The sequence below is a fragment of the Aplidium turbinatum genome, chromosome 1, assembly GCF_918807975.1.
Source record: "Aplidium turbinatum chromosome 1, kaAplTurb1.1, whole genome shotgun sequence".
In the NCBI taxonomy this organism is placed as follows: domain Eukaryota; kingdom Metazoa; phylum Chordata; class Ascidiacea; order Aplousobranchia; family Polyclinidae; genus Aplidium; species Aplidium turbinatum.
This window is the reverse complement of record NC_137472.1, coordinates 14,875,706-14,894,835: the sequence shown is the minus strand read 5'-3', so window position 1 is coordinate 14,894,835 and position 19,130 is coordinate 14,875,706. Positions and strand designations below refer to the sequence as shown.

Sequence of the window (19,130 nt, the reverse complement as noted above, 5' to 3'; positions counted from 1 at the left end):
GATGCAGTATGTCACTACCAGAGTGAATAAAATTAACATGCACCAAGGCCTTGGAACTATTATGTCCCACAGGACCACTCAATGTCCAACCCAAGCCAGTACGAATGGCATTTGGTTCACCATTCCGGCCTCTGCGAAACGCATGCATATAGTGTGCTTCCTGCACATCAGCACCAATTAAAAGGTCAACTGACTTTTCAGCCAGCTCTGGGATGTCAACGCCTTGCAATACATCTGGAAACATGCTAGCATCATCAGCATTCGGAATACTTCCATCCAGAGCAGGTAATGCCGGAACCGCCAATACAGCATCAATCTCCATCCCCTTACATTCTTTAATGCCACGTGTATACAGACCCTGCAGCCTGTAACCACGTTGTTGACTGACGCCGTTCATAGTTGAAATGGAGTAATCCACACTCTTGCCTGTCATCCCAAGCCGCTTCATCAAGTCGATTGTGCAGAGGGTGGTGTCTGAGCCTTCATCAAGAAAGGCATAAGTATCGACTTGTGACTTTCTATCCGGGCTCCAAACTGTAACCGGTACCACCTTCAGACGTACCATATAACTCTTTGCACCACGCAGCCCCGAACTAGCGCAGGTTACTACAGATGTACAATTGGAAGATGTAGAGGAGCCAGCCTCTTTGCTGTCCTGACCAGGTTTCAGGGGTTCCGTGGCTCCGTACTTTCTTCCACTCCTGTCATCTTGAGGGCGGTGAAGCAGAGTGTTATGTCTTCCCTTGCAAAGCTTACAACTCCTGTCCCACTTGCACTCTTGTACACGATGTCCAAACTCTAAACAGTTAAAACAACACTGGGCAGCTCTAACTGTCCGTTGTCGGTCCACTTCAGCCATGCGACGAAACTGCCTGCATTGCCACAATGGGTGTCCGTTAGAACACACAGGGCACTTCCAATCGCATGGTTCTGAAGAATAGTTTGCACCGACGCTACTCTTAGCAGTATGAGGTCCACCCCTTACTGAACCCTGTGATGCATATGACAGAACACCTTTACCTGACTTGGTTCTTCTTTCCTGGTTCGATTGAATCTTGTCTCTGTTGAGAGCCTGTGCCAAATATCCACCTTGGACCCGAGCATACTGGTAAATCTGATCAGCCAGTTGAGCAAATGTAAGCCCTTCAACAGAGACCTCAATCAACCGATCTTGCAACTTGGGTGGCAGACGACTCACAACACTTGTCAGGGTGTGACGTGTGTTCAACCCACAATCTAGTCTCCCCCCACAAGTCATTTCACAATCCTTCATCTGACGCGACAAATCCAATAGTCCCTGCGTGTTCCCTTCCTTAAATGAAGGTCCATTTATGATCTTTTCAATAAAGGCTGTGGTAACACTGTCGATCATGCCAAAGTTTCTGTACAATGTGTTACGGGCATGTTGGTAAGCAAGGCTTGGTGGTTCCATGACAATGCATTGCTCGATGCTGCGTCGTGCCCTCCCAGTGCAGCAAGAGATCAAAAGGTCCAACATAGCAGCTGGATCGTTTACATCGCGAATGACATATTTCTCAAAATATCGGACAAAGCGATAATAATCTGTTGGCGTACCATCAAATTTACTCTCTTCTGTTACCCGACCACCCTGGGCGCGGCAGACCGCAGTTGCCATTGAATGCAATGCACCGACAACCTTTTCAATCTGTGAATTTGCTGAATGCAATGAGGTATCCAGACCTGTGGACTCATGCCTTACGGGCAGGTGCCTCCCAACACCTTGGTAGCCAGGCGCAGACCTCATGTCTGCGCTGTGCTGGCCATAAGAATCTCCTTGGTATCCCATCATCATGGGTTGGTGTGGTGCTCTCCAGCCATTCCACTCTGCTTGGCACTCCACGTGAGCATCCTTACGCTGGGCTTCATAATTCACAAACGAATTCCAATGCGAAGCCGTGACGCGTTCACCAGGCAACACAGACCGCGAATCCATGTCGGCATGGCTCCTGGTAACAAAGTCCTTTTCGCTAGAAACGTCTAGCCCTTTGTCGCTACGGTGCAGTTCCCCTTGACAAGATTCGAAAGTACTGTGACTCTCATTTCCAACGGGATTGACAACTGTCTCTGTTTTTGGCGGAACTGCGTCTTTAGACAGGGGGACATCGCCAGTCACATGGCGAGATACAGATTCCTCACGAAGTAAACCCTCCCCCTCACCTATTGCCTTTTGTGACTCAACCTTGCCATCGCCCGTCAGAGAAGATTTAAAACGTCGACGCTCCAGCTCCAAGGCCCGGCGCTCTAAAGCCATCTCCTGGCGTTGGAGCTGCAAAGCGCGACGCTCCAGTTCTAACTCTCGTTCCTCCAATTGGAGAGACAACTCAGCATGGCGCTTATCCATAGTGAGTTCAACAAAATTAATGACAACAAATACTACCAGTAAGTATTAACAAAATAAAACAGCCGCAATATATCCCTACAGTAGATGTTGGCTACAGATAAGCCAGACAACACAACAGTAAACAAAAACAAAAAATAACCTGGGGAATTCCCTTCGGAAATAACCTACGAGGTCGGCAGCTTACAACTAGCAAAGCAAGCTACAACTGATCACAACAGTAAATCAAAAATTAGGTAAGTTGGAGTAGAATCAATTAATGCGCATTCAGCCACAATTAACCGAACTAAACTACTGCAACCTCACACAAGAAATTCAATGACTGACATTCAACTCACACAGCAAAAGCAGCCACTACACACATTCATGAATCAATCGTACCGTAGCCTACCAGGGTACGCAAGAAATCAATAATTGATATGATGTAACCACCACAGGTTGAGTTACTGATTCTATTTGGCGACCAATAGTTGTTATGCGGACCGCACATACATTAAACAGAGAGAATACAATAAAGGGGACCCAACACACAGCAAAACCTAGAAAACAGGGCTTAGCCCCACTGAGACCAGGGAGCTTGCAGGGCGTGGAATAAGAGGGCTAGTTAAGCACCATCCAAAGTCACGAATTTATAAACTGAGCGCTAGTAATGGACTAGGCCAGCATAGGGGTATAGCAGCGAAAAGGGATAAAAGATTACTGAGCAGTAGCACCAGCAGCCATTTAGGTTTCACAAATCCAGTAGGCAATTACATCTACATTGATCTTTCAGTATGATACAAATCCGATATCAACTAGTTACTGATCCCTTATTCAAATAGAAATATAAACATTAAGTTAGTTTAAGAGTGTTACTTACATACTGTGTGACTTCCACGATAATAAATATTTAAACCCTAAATAAAACTGCTTTCGAATCTTCCGCCTCGCCGTCAAAACATCATCGCGGTGACAACATCCGGGAATGTGCATAAAGCCTATTTTGGGAAGGGCAACGCAGTCGACCGAAACTCGCCATGTAAACAAGGGCTTCGTAAAGGGTCAGAAAGCAGGCATAAACAATTATGATTAAATCGGAACTGAGCATGAGATTATGAAGCCAACACTATATATACCAGTAGGCCTACTCTTTAACATTTTTGTCTTGTGGAACCCTTGATTTACTTTTGCACTTGTCACGGAAGCCCCACTTACAAAATTAAGAAATGAATAAACAATTATCAATGCTTCTTTTTCACCTATTGGTACAAAAAATAAACCAGTAATTAATATTAACTACACTAAACCTCTTGTTTAAATAACTGGCCAATTTGGAGTGTGAATGCAACACAGTAATCCAAAAATTTGAAATAACGTATCAATGCGCTAATGCACTGCTAGCAGGAAATCAATTACCCAGAAAAAGAAGAAACCCTAAGGAGTAAGGAAGCCCTTTCAAAAAGATATGTGGCAAAGGTAGTACCGTATGCAGTTTGTCACTGTATTATTTTAACTAATAAGCCGCACCAAATTAAACAATATTTATCATAGGCTACACAATTTTAGCGAAGTACAGTAGCATATACCAGTAGCCTGCAACTACAAGAAATTTTTATACTGTTTATTTTATAAAAGTATAGGCCAGTCTTTTTGATGCTATCTTTCTTATGTGGTATCTGGTTAATTATTGTGCTTTTTTATCCGTATTGTTTATACTTGTATCATACAATCGGAAACTTCACTCTGTCAATCTCGGTGACCGGGCCTGCGTCAGTGATTCAAACTGAAAGCCTCTACAAGTATGCAAAACTGCCACGATTAAGCTCTGCAAGAAGCTTTCCCATTCCGAGGATAAAGATTCAATCAATCAATCAACAGACAAAATAAAAGTCTTCTCTCCCCTAATCTATCACTGAATGGACTCCTGGTTGTTAAAATCGAGATTGTTTGCTCTTCTCCTTATTAGTAAACTTCACAAAAATAACACTAAGTTGAGCCAATCTTCTTGATACTAAGAATACAGAATGGTATAACTGCATTCACAGCTTACACTAAACGCACTTCTTGCAGTGACCTTGCAAAAAAGACAAAAGTTGCACATGTGACACCCTCTCTGAATGGCAGATGTTTACACAAGCTCGCCTGTCATCATGGAGATGTCAGAGCGCCACTAGTGACAGATATGAAAATTTGTTGTTTTTCTGGGAGTCTCCGAGTGGCTTCAATTCATCGTGTTGGATCATGGTTTGGTCGACACCAACGTTCAGCAGCAACAAAATCATTGATTTTGTAAACCTCACAAATTTATTAGCTTGCAAGCAAATAAAAGCTTATTACCGTAAACTGGGGATACTTTAAATAATTTTCGTCGTTTTTATATCGTAAAACTTTAAACTCTGAACCAACCGTCCAGATATTGCAATATATTAGGGGCTACATATACCCCTATTGACATGTGCAAGGAATGTTACAATTTTTCTGCACAAGTTACCTTTTTTGAAATTATGTTGTGTTTAAAGTTTCACGAGATTTTGGCAGTGGCTCTATCCATTTTTAGAATGGGGGGGGGGGGGGTGATTTTTAAACAGTGGGCTAAAATTTCTACTTCTGGGGGGCTACACCCCCCAGACCCCCTATTGTAGAATCAACTTCATTGCTCATCAATGTGCACAGGGTTTCCAAATGGTTTTACAAAATATGTTTTGCAAGGCAGTGGTGCCGAAGTAGGGGGGTTGGGGGATATATCCCCTTAATATTTTGGCAGCATCCCTTCCCAATAATTCAGAAAAAAATTATTTGCTATGAAGTTTTACTTCGATTTAATTGTTTGCAAGCATCTCGAATTGCTGTTGTTTTTCTTTTATTGATGTTTTATCACAGTTCTAAATTGTCTTGGATTTGACGCTGTAGACAATGAAGGACCTTCATTGAAAGTATTAAGGACGAGCCGGACCAGGCTACTGGCCATAGCACTGCAGTAATGAAGATACTGCACAAACATATTTGGGTCTTGTGCTGATTTTGAAGCTTTTGGCACTTATAGAGCAATTTAGTATCACGTTGCAAGGAGAAAAGCTTGACATTGACTCTTGTGAAGAGCTGTTTCAGACCCTGAAAGTCACTCGAGAGAAATATCGTGATTTATAGTTTGGGAACAATTACAAAAATGCAGTTTCGCTTTCGGAAAATTTTGCTTCTAATTTTATCACGCCTTTACAAGCACCGCGACAAAGAAGAGTCCCTGAAAGATTGGGTGAAAGCTCGATGGCAACTACTGCAGACACTAAATTGCATTATAAAATACTTTGCAATCAGTTCATGGACAGAGTTATCTCTTCTTCTCTCGTTTGACTTGTAGTAGCTTAGATTGGCAATGCCTCCTCGTGCAGCCAAGATACGGTAATTGGGTCCAGTTGTCGAATACCAGTGATTCTACTTGGAGGCCATAAGATGGAACATTCGTGGAGTATGTGTTGCATTGTTTGTTCTACCGTTCCGCAGACACATATCAGCGAATTATGCAACTCCCACCTAAAACAGATTAGCTCCAGTGCAGCCAACGTCACATCCGATCCTGTTAAGATAGCAAAGAGTTATCTCTGAACTGACCGAACGGTTTGAAAGTAGCCTGAAGTCCGATTCGGCAAAGTATAAAGAGCTTGCACAAATTTTCAAGACCAGCTTAGTTCCTGAAAAATAATGGTCAAAAATTATCCAGAGCTGAATAGATAAATCGATGAGTTATCAAATTGATTCATTCAGCAAGGCAACAGGAGCAAAATCTCTGTACGATGCTAAAAGAGCTTACCAGGCATTGTCCGAGTTGGAAAAACCTCTCTATTTTCAAATACTTCAGCTGATTAAGATCCTCTTTAATTTGTCCAGTAAGCTTTGCTGCTTGTGAGAGGTCGTTTTCCAATCTTCGTAGATTGGAAACCTGGCTGAGAAATACTTTGGGACAGGAAAGGTTGAGTGCTAGCATTGTTTGCAACATTCACCAAAATAGTCTTAATGACATCAGCATTAATGACAGTGCTAATGAGTTTTCAATGCGCACAACCGTAAGACGCAATATGTTCGGTTGTAACAAGTTCTTGTGATGTGTTTGAAAGTTATTATTTTTGTCATGAATTTGCAGATGTTCTTCTGTAGCTTCGATTGTTTTCAGTCTCCTGACTAGTGACTTTGTCTTACAGTGCACTAAGTGTAGTGATTCTAGTGAAGGAGAGGACAAGAAGAAAAGTATAACTTCTGGGTCTTTTTTTTTTTTTTGGAAAAACTAAGTATTCATTGGAAGGTCATAGGTTCCCGAATCTCGCTGGAGGTACCAACTTTTCTTTGCTTGTTTCCTAATCTTGCAGCAGTCATTCATAAGAGCACTGGTAGCGCTTTTGTCTCCATGATTTCTTGTCTGTATATTATGCTGTTAGCTGCTAATTTACCGAGGTCCGGTGATTGTTTAATAAACTTAATAGGCTACCTGTAAGCTACCACTAAATTGTGTATAAAAGTATGCATCCCCCCAATGTTCAAAATCGTCTAAAATTTGATAAAATTTTGATTTATTCCCCACCAATCCTCAATTAATTTGGGCACCACTGTCGGAAGGGCATTTTTGGGTACCGGTTGACGTGTTATTGCTTTAAGTTGCATTGTAATTTACGTTGTTGCTGATTGCTTCGTTGCTGATTGCTTTGTTACGTTGCCTTAAGTTCCTTTGTCGTTTTTACTGGTGTTTATTTTCAGTCTCAATTCAGTTTGCAGTTTATGTCGTCAGAACAAGCTAGTTGCATTTTAGCGTAATAAACTTCTTAATAGAGGAATTGTAGATGGTTTCACTACATTTTATTACGCTAATAAAGTATGGTGGTCACAGCGGTAAACCATAATCTCTTCGTGGGAAAATTGTAACGTAAGATTCCCAAATCCGTTCGTCTGCATGCAATGACCCAAAAATAAACACACTTTCGAAACGTCTATTCAAACAGTGTATTCCAGTAAAATTAGCCCGAGGCTATCGAAAATAGGTGTAACGTCTACACCTCTAAAAAAAACTGTCACTACAATACAGATTAATTGGATAAAAGACGGAACCTTTGTCCAGCTAGCAAGCACTAAGCCAACAGTTAAAGGTGCGGCCAACTTTCAAACAATCATTTTACGAATGACCAGAATAGATATCAATATCTCAAATTCACGTAGAAAGTAACTGTGACGCAATAAATGAAAGACAATTATGAAGTCATTCCAACAGGTGTTTAAGCTGATGTAATATTTCCTGTTTAAACAGGCCCAAACAGGTCCAAACAGGTCTTATGAACGATGGTGCAATTTTGGCACATGCTTTAGGAATTTCCATGACGTAATATTCAGTAGACTTGAACGGTTTTATATGACGTTTGATTTGTACAGAGATTGGCCGTAACATATGGATCTAAAAGACTTGCGCCCTCGACTCTTAGCTGCGGACCCGCAAAGTAAAGACGCTAAACGACAATGGGTGCATTGGTACAAGTCTTTTACAATTTATCTAGAAAAGCTCGGAGAAGTTTCAGCTGAAGACAAGTTGAATTTGCTTATAAATCATATAGACGCTTCAATATATGAACTGGTGTGTGAGACAACAAATTATGATGAAGCTATCGAACAACTGAAGCGCCTTTTTGAAAAGGTTTCTAACCCCATGTTTTCTCGATTTGTTTTAAAAACTAGGAAGCAGAAGCCAGATGAATCACTAGACGAGTACATGCAGACCTTAAAGCGATTGAGCCTCTCCTGTGACTTTCGGGCCGTATCGGCAGTTGCGCATAAAGAGGAAGCTATACGTGACTCGTTTATCGCTGGGATTTCGTCAAATCACAACAACGCTTGCTAGAGGACAAAAATGCTTCGCTACAACAAACTTTTGATAAAGCTCGATCCTTAGATGATGCCCAAACGTTTTGCAATCGTGTCGAAATGACTGCGAGCCAGACTTCGTCTTCACTTGATTGTGGCGCAACAGCTTTTGAAACACGTCCTACCTTTAAAATTGAAGATTCTTCAGATAAGGAAGAAAGCTCAGATGTTAGCGCCGCGTTGGTTGAAAAGTGTAACTATTGCGGAAATAGGCGACATAGTAGAAGATATTGCCCTGCTCGTGAAGTTATTTGTTTCAAATGTTCTAAAAAAGGTCATTTCTCAAAAGTTTGTCGTCTTTCCAGGGTAAATCGAAAACCTATTTATTCATCTGCTTCTACTCCACGAGATGTCATTATGAATATGACAACCGAATCTTTCGACACCCACGCAAAGGTCAATGTCCCTGTTACAGTTAACGGAGTTCAAGCCAATGCTCTCATCGACACTGGCTCTACCCTTTGTCACATGAGCGACCGTTTAAGAAAGCGTCTAAAACTAAATCTTGAAGAAAGTGAATGCCGCATTGGTTTAGCCGTGAAAGGATGTTCATCGCAAAGTTTAGGAATCTGTAACGTAAAAGTCGCGCTTTTTGGACAAGAGTATGATAATGTAGGAGTCACTGTTTTGAAAAATTTGCTCACCGACCTAATTATCGGACAAACTTTTATGAAACAGCACAAAAGCGTGAACATTCAATTTGGAGGGCCTATGCCAACGTTACAGATCGGAGCATTAGAAGCTATTAAAACGTCTACTTCAATACAGCTTTTCAAACACTTAAGGAAGGAGTGCCATCCGATTGCTACAAAGCCTAGAAAGTATTCTCAAGCCGATAGAAGTTTTATCTCTTCAGAGGTGCAGCGACTTTATAAGGAAGGTTTAATTGAGCCGAGTCGTTCGCCATGGCGAGCACAACCTCTTGTGGTCACTCAAGAAAATCACAAAAAGCGTATGGTCATCGATTTTAGCCAAACCATAAACAAATTCACTTGTTTGGACGCGTATCCTTTACCTCTTATGTCAGACGTAGTGAACAATGTTGCTAGGAACAGCATCTATACAACGCTAGATTTAAAAAGTGCGTACCACCAGGTAGAAGTTCCTCTGCAAGATCGAAATTACACTGCTTTCGAAGCCGATGGAAGCTTGTGGCAATGGAAGAGAACGCCGTTTGGTCTAACGAATGCAGTACCTGGTTTTCAACGGATAATGGACAACATTATCAAAGACTACGAGTGCAAAGGTACGTACGCTTATCTTGACAATATTACCATTTGCGGGAAAACCCAAGAAGAGCACGATCAAAATTTATCAAAATTTCTTGCAGTAGCTCGAGAATGCAATCTAACTTTCAATGAAGCAAAAAGTACTTATTCGGCAGATACAATCGACTTGCTTGGATATAGAATCTCTAAAGGTACTTTAAGTCCTAACCCCGAAAGAGTGGAATCTTTGCTAAAAATCCCGCCTCCAAAAAGTAGTAAACAACAGCAGAGGATTGTCGGTTTATTTGCGTATTATGCGCAATGGATTTCGCGTTATTCTGACAAGATTCAGCCTCTAATTCGAAACACTACCTTTCCTCTGAATGATGCAGCCCTAAACTCTTTCGCGACGTTGAAAGCTGAATTGGCTCAAGTTACGCTTGGGGTGATAGATGAAGAAATTTCATTTACAGTAGAAACTGACGCATCTGACATTGCCATTTCAGCCACTTTAAATCAGAACGGGCGACCCGTTGCTTTTTTTTCCAGGACACTCAACAAAAGTGAAAAAGTTCACTCAAGCATAGAGAAAGAAGCGACGGCAATTATCGAAGCCATTCGAAAATGGAGTCATTTTCTAGCGGGACGCCGATTCAAACTTGTCACAGATCAAAAATCGGTGGCATTCATGTACAACAGCAACAACCATGGCAAGGTAAAAAACGCAAAAATTTTGAGATGGCGACTGGAACTATCACAGTACGATTATGAAATTGTTTATCGAGCAGGGAAGTATAATACTGCTCCCGACACTTTATCTAGAGTGTATTGTGCAACTATGATGGACAATTCGTTGTATGAAATTCATGCGGCCTTATGCCACCCTGGAGTAACTCGCATGCATCATTATGTTAAAACAAAGAATTTGCCTTATTCTATTGATGACATCCGTAAAATGACATCCGCTTGTGAAATTTGTGCTGAGTTGAAACCTAAGTTCTACAAGCCAATTGAAATTCCATTGATAAAAGCTACGCAACCTATGGAGCGCTTAAGCATCGATTTCAAAGGACCTTTACCTTCTGCTACGAATAACAAATACATTCTGACTGTAGTAGATGAGTACTCTCGATTTCCTTTCGCCTTTCCTTGTAGTAAAGTAGACACTGAAACTGTAATCTCGTGCATGTCTAGTCTTTTTGCAATGTTTGGTAAATGTGGTTATGTGCATTCGGATAGAGGTGCATCGTTTATGTCTAAGGATTTTGTGTCTTACATGTACAGTTTGCGTATTCCTACCAGCAGAACCTCTATATACAATCCACGGGCTAATGGCCAATGCGAAAGATACAACGACGTAATTTGGACTTCTGTAAAACTTGCTTTGAAAACTCGAGATCTTCCTATTTCTAAATGGGAGTGTGTTCTACCTGATGTTTTACATTCTATGCGCTCTTTATTATGTACTGCAACAAACGTGACGCCACACGAGCGATTTTTTAATTTTCAGCGTCGTTCAAGTCTAGGTCTTTCCATACCTACTTGGGTTAAATGTCCTCAAAAGGTTTTATTGAGACGACACGTTCGTGCTAGCAAGTATGAACCGCTTGTCGAAGAAGTGGAAATGACTCATGCAACTCCGAACTACGCGCACGTTCGTTTCGCAAACGGACGCGAAACCACAGTGTCAATTCGTGACATCGCTCCTACTGCTCGTGGTGGCCTTGACGAGTCGACTCTTAGTTTGCCGGATCCCGGGAGTCCAAACGAAGGGATAAACAATCCATCTGTGGAATGTCCCGAACAAATAACAACTAATAATGAGTCTGTCAATGAAGATGCACCTGCCCCGTCATCGGAAACTCATATACCGACGGATTCCAGCGAGCGCCCCATGCCCCGGCGCTCATCTCGTTCAAGGCGACCGCCAAACAGATTTGTAAATTAATTAAATGTATTTAATGTATTAGCGCCTTTAATTTTTGTTGATCCCTATTGATAATCTAGGGAAGGGGTGAATGACGTGTTATTGCTTTAAGTTGCATTGTAATTTACGTTGTTGCTGATTGCTTCGTTGCTGATTGCTTTGTTACGTTGCCTTAAGTTCCTTTGTCGTTTTTACTGGTGTTTATTTTCAGTCTCAATTCAGTTTGCAGTTTATGTCGTCAGAACAAGCTAGTTGCATTTTAGCGTAATAAACTTCTTAATAGAGGAATTGTAGATGGTTTCACTACACCGGTAAGCAAACTAAGTTAAAACTTTACAGCGTAAATATTTATGGTGTATTGGTGGGTAGGCACTTTAACATTACCCACTCGTCGAAAAAGCGTAGCCTACTCGCGATTCAGCTGATTTCAGTCATGTGACTCGTCACGTGATATTCTGATCGAAAGATTTTGATACAAAGAAATTTAACTGAATGCCTTGCCTTAACCAGCGTTGCCTAATGGTTAGGGCAGAGGAGTAGTAAATTTGAGTTCGTGGGTTCGATTCCCACCCTCTGCCAATAGGCTACTATTTTTTTTTTCTGCAACTGAACTGGGTGCAAGAAGGATCTTGACTGCAATCAATGGAGTTTATAAGGAAAATTGTGACTAAAACACAAAGCAATTTCACATTGAAAAACAAGCACTCTTCGACGAGTGGGTGATGTTAAAGTGCCTTACCGTATTGGCTTAAAGTGCCTGCCGTAGCTGGCTCGTAATTCAGGGTTGCCAAATCAAATATTCAAAAAAGTGATAACAGCCAAAATATAATTTTCCAAATTTGATCAGAAAAATATCATACAACCTTTTGAAAGCCAAATGAGTGGGGGGGGGGGGGGGGATTTTGCATTGCTCACCCCCCCTTAGCTTACACTCCTTAGATAGAGCTCATGGATTTTGGGGTTACTTTAAACGAGCACTAAATTCCTTTCTATGTTCAATATTGTCTTGCGTATCAAACTGCTTTGAACAGAAAATTGTATTTTAAATACACAAATCAACGAATGTGTAGGCCTACACACAACAGCCAGTTTATGAAACTTAACCTTATCTGGCGGTTATTTGAGACAAGGGGGAGGATTCTTCCAAATAGTGTTAAAGGTTTATTGTCTCCATTCTTTTTCAAGGTCAGGGAATCGCAACAGGTCACGATTGTTAACAGGAATAGCCTCAAAGCTACGTTTCAAAACGTCTTTCCATTCATAATCGATTTCATCATTGAACGTAGGCCAACTCCATCCTATGTTTTTGCATTTCCTTAGTATGAATGGTTGGTTTTTGAATCTTTATCCTCGGACGGACAAACCCTTGAAGGTTATTCCTGGTAGTTTGCATACTTGTGGAGGCTCTTGACGCAGGGCCGGTTACCGAGATTGGCAGAGTGAAGTTGTCCGATTGTTGAAGTCTTGTTGCCGGGAAATTATTTGTCATTTTGTTTATCAGAAACGCTAGAGTTGGAGCTTGCTCCAACTTCCAGACTAGCATCACTCATTATCTCTTCATCATCTTTGTTTCTTTCCTCACTTGCGATAGAAGCCTCATCTCTTGGCACACATTTTTTCTTACTGCTTGAAACATTTACTTCTGGATCACGTTCATCTTCATTGCAAATGCTTTTACCCAGTTCCACAGCCATTTTTCTTGTTAAAAAACAACGTTCAAAGTAACCCCATCAGTAAAATAAAAGCTTAGCTAGCCAGAAAACCCTGATTTTTGGAAAAACTGAGAATAATACAAAAAATCTTTTTAGATCTAAGATCTTGATGATATTTCCAACATCTAGTTAAAAAACTGAGCTGAAATACCATCAAACGGCTGATAACCAGATGAAAGTTGGAACCAACGAGATATAACACAATGAGTGGAAACTCACTCTTCTCTTAGTGTTTCTCTTTTATCTCTCTCGTTTCTCTACGTCGTTCGTTTCATGGTTCACTGTTTGCACATGGAAGGCTACAGACTGCGACCGTACGGGTGTACGGCGTGCTAAGAATGCACTAAAGCAAGGCTAAAGTGACGGCGAATACCACGAAGCAATTGGACTGTTCCGACCATAGTATTATTGTTAGGTGGTTTAAAAGTTTATTTTCGTTACCGCTTGTCTTTTCAGATTATTGTGTGAAATTTTGAAGTAGGTTAATCAGGATGTTACAGGTCAATAAGCAGGGTAAATACATAGGCTCTTGCTAACAACAATATTAAATTAGTATAGGGTAGCAAAGGTCTACGAAATACGATACAAAACGACTGACTGTAGGCTATATGGTTATCAAAGTTTATCTTATCCAGCTATAAACAACCAACAGGGCTAGAAGAAGTTTGGCTTTTTATAACAGTGCAATGGAAAACGGTTCTGATAATTTAACCGTCGATAATTCTTGCTAGGCACACTAAACAAGTGATGGCGTGGTGTGCCATTACTACATTGAGGCATACAGCATATTATCGGCATTATATCTCTGAGCTTGTGATTCTACCTATCAATTATTGCCTTTTCACTGTTTTATTTGTTACCTACTATTCTATACCTAAACATTAAATTGAGAGCCGCTCTGATATCAATCATTCATTAATCTGAGCGGGATATAAAGCTATTATTATTATTATTATTATAATTTCACGATTCAACTAGCAACAGTGCAAGACTATAGCCTAAGATTTTAAAAACATTGTAAGACTTACGACGCTAGTCTAGACGGCTTATTAGAAATTCAGGTCCTTCAAAATTGATTAAGTTGCTGACAGGCTAACAGTAGCCTGGCTGGGTTAACTTTAGGGCTGCACTAGAGGTTAATTTTAGGCTTCTGACAATAACATAATGTTAAATAATAGGTTGAAAATAGCCTAACATGTGGATAGCACCTTACCCATGGTACAAAACTATATTACTAATTAGCCAAGCACCTTTCTTAGGCGGTGAGATAGCTCAGTGGTAGAGCTCAACGCACATAAAATCGAAGGAACATCCCATCTAAACCTCTTGTGATGTCCGTTTAATCTACTGCGCAAGTGTCTGTAGTGAAGCGTGACGGCCGACACGTAAATCGGAGCAAAAAGAGGAGTTTCCACTCATTGTGTTATATCTCGTTGTTTTAACACAACACTTCACCATGCTGTTTTGCTAGAATCACTCATTTATGAAATTGTGCACTGGAGCGTGAAATAAATTAAATCTCGAACCAAATTTCCAGACTTAATCGAAAGTAATTTTACCACGGACTACGAAAAAGTGACTTTTAACCCGAAATTCCGCTTTATTAGGATGTTATTAACAAAACTATTACCCTGTCAACTAATTGTGGGGAACTGTTTAAAGTTTAGCCTACCCCGGTTTCAAAGTAGCCTATTTCCATTTTACGGTAGTAGATTTGTTGGGGCAGTCTGGACACATGATATAAAAGGAAAGTTGTTGGGGAAGGTATGTCTGGAGCTGGTTACGCCCAGTCGGACGAGACAAATTGCAACGAAAAATTGAAATTTGTATTTCAGTTGTTGTATGTTTCAACCAATCAATTGCTTTAGCCTATTCATGAAATAACATAAGTGATATAAAACATATAGGCTATACACAAAAAGTTTAAAGTTTTGTTTAATCAAAGCGAATACAGCTTTTTTAGTTATTTTAATTTACAACCAATAAAATCAAGCTTCACTGGTATCAGGGGCGCCGGAAGCGGGGGGGCAGGGGGGCGAATGCCCCCCCTGCCCTCAATTTTTCTGCAGATGGAGGGGCAGGGGGGGCAATGGTGCCCTTTTAAAGTCATGTAAGCTACTGCACATTTCGCAATATAACAATTTCTGCTATTCCCTTTTAGCCTAATTATGATCTTTCATTTTTGCCTCAAAATAATATTTACGCCACAAAATTTTGCAACACAGTACAGGCCTTCAAACTCGTTTTTTTCGGCGGCCATCGTGGCTTACTGGGAGCTCCTTCTCGGCGGCCAAATCTGCGTGCTTGGAGGCCAAAATGCAAATAATAACGATAGCACAAGTAAATAGAATTAAACTTGCAACAATGCTAAAATGATCACTTAGCGTTGTTGAAGGCTGGGCCTGGGCGACGTCCTACAATAGAATCGTTACACAACGCAATAACTGCTTTATCGGGATTGCAATCTAGTACTGCGGGACCATCTAACGACACTCGCACGAGTGTCTCCAATGTGGCTGATTTTAAAGAAGTTGGCCACTCCCCTAGACTTCTTTTTAGCAACGAAAAACAACTTTCGACATGAGTTGACGATGACCGCAAGGTAATAAAATAAGTATTTCAATGATGTGAAGGACATTACGGTACTAAAAAGAAGCATAATTTTTGCAAAATATGATCAAAAAATGTTTTCCCCTCGGATGTCAACTAACTTAGTTCTCCTTTTTAACAACGATTCAATGTCCGACAACATCGAATCGACATAAAAACGACAATATTACCAGCCGATGTAAATTAGCACTTCGGATTAAGACTTTGTTAAAATAAACGTCGGGAATTACAAACAAGACTTACAGCGGATCGCAGATGGATATCTTCCATCAATAACAAAAATCTTCCCGCACAATGCAACAGTGGCGATTATGACGCGCTGACGTAATTTTGCGTCACTCTTTGATACCACATATTTTCGACAGTTAATCCACGATCATTCTATTGCGAAATTAAATCATTGGCTAGAAGAGACCGGTGACCAAACTTGGCCGATTGAGGAGGTAGCACCGGCGGTCATTCAAGCACTACTTAGCGGCCATGGCCGCAGGTTGCTTTAAGGCTTAACAGTAGGTTACATCATTATAACATAGCATGATGCCCTTCTTTGTATACCGGACACTTGTAGGCTATCATTACTCAATACATAGTGAGCTGATAGATTAGCATTATTGCTATATCTTATCTTGAAACTTGAAAAAAAATTGGCCTTTTAGTAAATAAAAGTGCCCTATTTTCGTAATCTTGCCCCCCCAGTCAAAAATCATTCCGGCGCCCCTGACTGGTATGACTCTCGGGATATGCGCTCTGGAAATGGTGTTTAGAGAAGCCACTTTAACATAGCCACTTGGGAAGACACTTGTCCGCCTGGATAGCTCATTTGGTTAGCGCGTGACTTTGTGAATCTCGGGGTGTACGCTTGGCTTGAACAACGTATTTTAAGGACTGCTCTCCATTCAGCGGCACCTAATGGAAGAAATAATTTCCTGGCAACAACACTTCAACAATCGGAAAACTTCACTCTGCCAATCTCGGTAAGGGTAACCGGCCTTGCGTCAAAAGCCTCTACAAGGAGCCTAGGCTATAGGCTATCTACAAAACTACCAGGAATAACCTATCAAAAGTTTTTCAAATTGGCAATTTCGAAAAGGCGAGTTAGACCATCCATCTGGAACAAAAGCACGCCTCTTTAAAGCTTCAAGAATAAAATTGAAAATTTTAATCTATCTTCAAGCTACAGTAGCTTCATATCCAACCATTTCAATACACACACTTTAAAAATCTAATTCTAAAATTAGCTACCGTAATTTGGGGTAAATAGAGACAATTTTAAAGATTTTTGCTACACAGGCTTTTCCAATAATATAGTGTTGCCATTTTTAGTAGTTTGACTTATGTCCATATGTTAGACCTATGTTTATGTAATTTTGTATTTTTTATAAATCCTAAGAATTGTGAGATAGCCTATTTGGAAAAAACTGATGTTCCTATTCACCCCAAATTTTGAATAGGAACATTTTATTTTTTCTAATTTTAAACCTTTTCGATCTGCGCATGAGGTGAATAGGAACACCGTATCTGAAGCTTTGGTACTTGATGCTTAATGCAAAGGTTTGAACCTGCTGGTGCTTGGCATGAGGCAAAAAGCTTTTTTAATAAAATGTCAAAAATTTGAAAAATTTAATTTTTATTTAACAATTTTTTCCTCCCAGTAGGCGGGTCAATATATGAAAAATATGGGGGCAACCCCAAAAAAATTTATACAAAAGGTTTTTTTGTTCCAAGTGTATGATTAGGTTGTACTATACCCCAGAAAAAAAGTCTACAAAAATCCGACCCCGGGAAAGTAGTTAATTAACATAACTATTGGGTCATTCCATGTCAAGTGATCCAGAAAAATGGGATTTCGTAACCCTCCGTCTCAGATTTTAATGAAAATTCACACACTGATAAAACTTTTCTTTCTGATTCCAAAAAAACTAATTTTTTTTTAAATTGGTCAACTAAAACAAAAGTTACGGCCACTTAAAGGACTGCTTTTTGTGATCGCTGAAGCGTAAAGTCCATTTCGCTTTCACAAGTTTAACTATAGGAAGATATTTCCCAGCTTGTAAGAAATTGTACTGATTGATATTTTCAGGTATTGTAGGACATATACTTCTTCAGCCATATCACTCAAAACTAGAGCTCTTGACCATCACCTTTGACCTTTAACCTCATGTTTATTAGTAGCCCAATTGTGCTCAATCATGCGGAACATAATTTTTGATCATAAATAACCCATGGTGCTCACTAGTTACAATCACATGCAATGCATCATTTTAAAGGTATTTTCAAGGAGAATTGATATCAAAAATAAAATTAATGATTTATTGATTATTTTACCTCACAAAGTGAAAACAAAAGCTTGTGTCTGAAAATCAGTACTATTTTTTTATTGCAAGTGCGCTATGCCAAGTTCCCCTAGTGATGTTTTGTATATTTATAATTTAAAATAGGCTCATTAAATATTATAATTGAAGAAGATTGTGCTAAACAATGCAAAAACACCCTCCACACCTCCAAGACACCCATTTGAATGCCCCAAGCTCCCAACTTCCCTGGACACAACCACCCTATGGACAAATCCCACAAAAGCGACCAAGCTTGTGGCTGTGTGGGGGAGGCCATGGCTTGACCACTAAACAACTTGGAATGGCTCCTCCTCAATGACTTTCAGGGTGAGGAGCCAACAACAAGATTGTGCCAAAAATTTATGTTTTTCAACTAATATGGGTCCTGCTACTTGAAAATTTTAAGCCTTAGATCCATCTGAGCAACAATGATAAATTCTAAATTCCAGAACAACATTTTGTCACTTAGGGTACGTACTCTTTCTTGACCTATTTTGAAGTTTCACTGGTGATTCACCCAAATTGCCTAAACTTTCATTTAAAATGTTCAATGAGTCACTACTGACACTATCTACCTGCAGTGATTGTATATCGCTTTCACTAGATGAAGAAGCTCTTCCAGAAGTATCTATAAATTGTTGAATTTTCATTCTGCAATTGGAACAAAGTTTTTTTCCTTGTATGAGTTTTAATGAAGGCTGACAAGATTTAACTTTTTCGTGCCATTCCAGACTGATAGTGCGCAATCTTAAATTTCGCACAGGTTTTCTATGGACTTTGAAATCGTCACAGCAAGTCTTCTGCTTTGATGATTAAGCATCAATATACTTACAGTATGTCTGTGGAACATACAGATTGTCTCAAGAATGCATTCTCTTTTATTCTCATCTGCAACTCGAATATGAATAGGAGGAATTCCTGTCACAGGGCTGCAATAAGCAAGGGCTGATCAATATGATAAGCAACAAACTGCGAGAGAAAGGCCCCACAGTTATAAACGCTGAAGGAGATGCCGACTATGATATTGTTCAGGCAGCTATTGCATCTTCTGAATACCCGGAATGGCCCGTTTCGGTGAGTCCGATTCGGTGAGTCCGATCCCTT

The 19,130-nt window shown here is 40.3% G+C and overlaps 1 protein-coding gene across 1 annotated transcript; it reads left to right on the top strand.

Moving 5' to 3' along the window:
• The first annotated feature begins 8,296 nt into the window (after positions 1–8,296).
• LOC145781177 (uncharacterized) lies at positions 8,297–11,392 on the top strand. The gene is made up of 4 exons (XM_082592986.1): positions 8,297–9,188; positions 9,264–9,482; positions 9,621–10,159; positions 10,955–11,392. The coding sequence occupies exons 1-4, from the start codon at positions 8,297–8,299 to the stop codon at positions 11,390–11,392; spliced, it is 2,088 nt and encodes a 695-aa protein (XP_082449112.1).
• Positions 11,393–19,130: the final 7,738 nt, after the last annotated feature.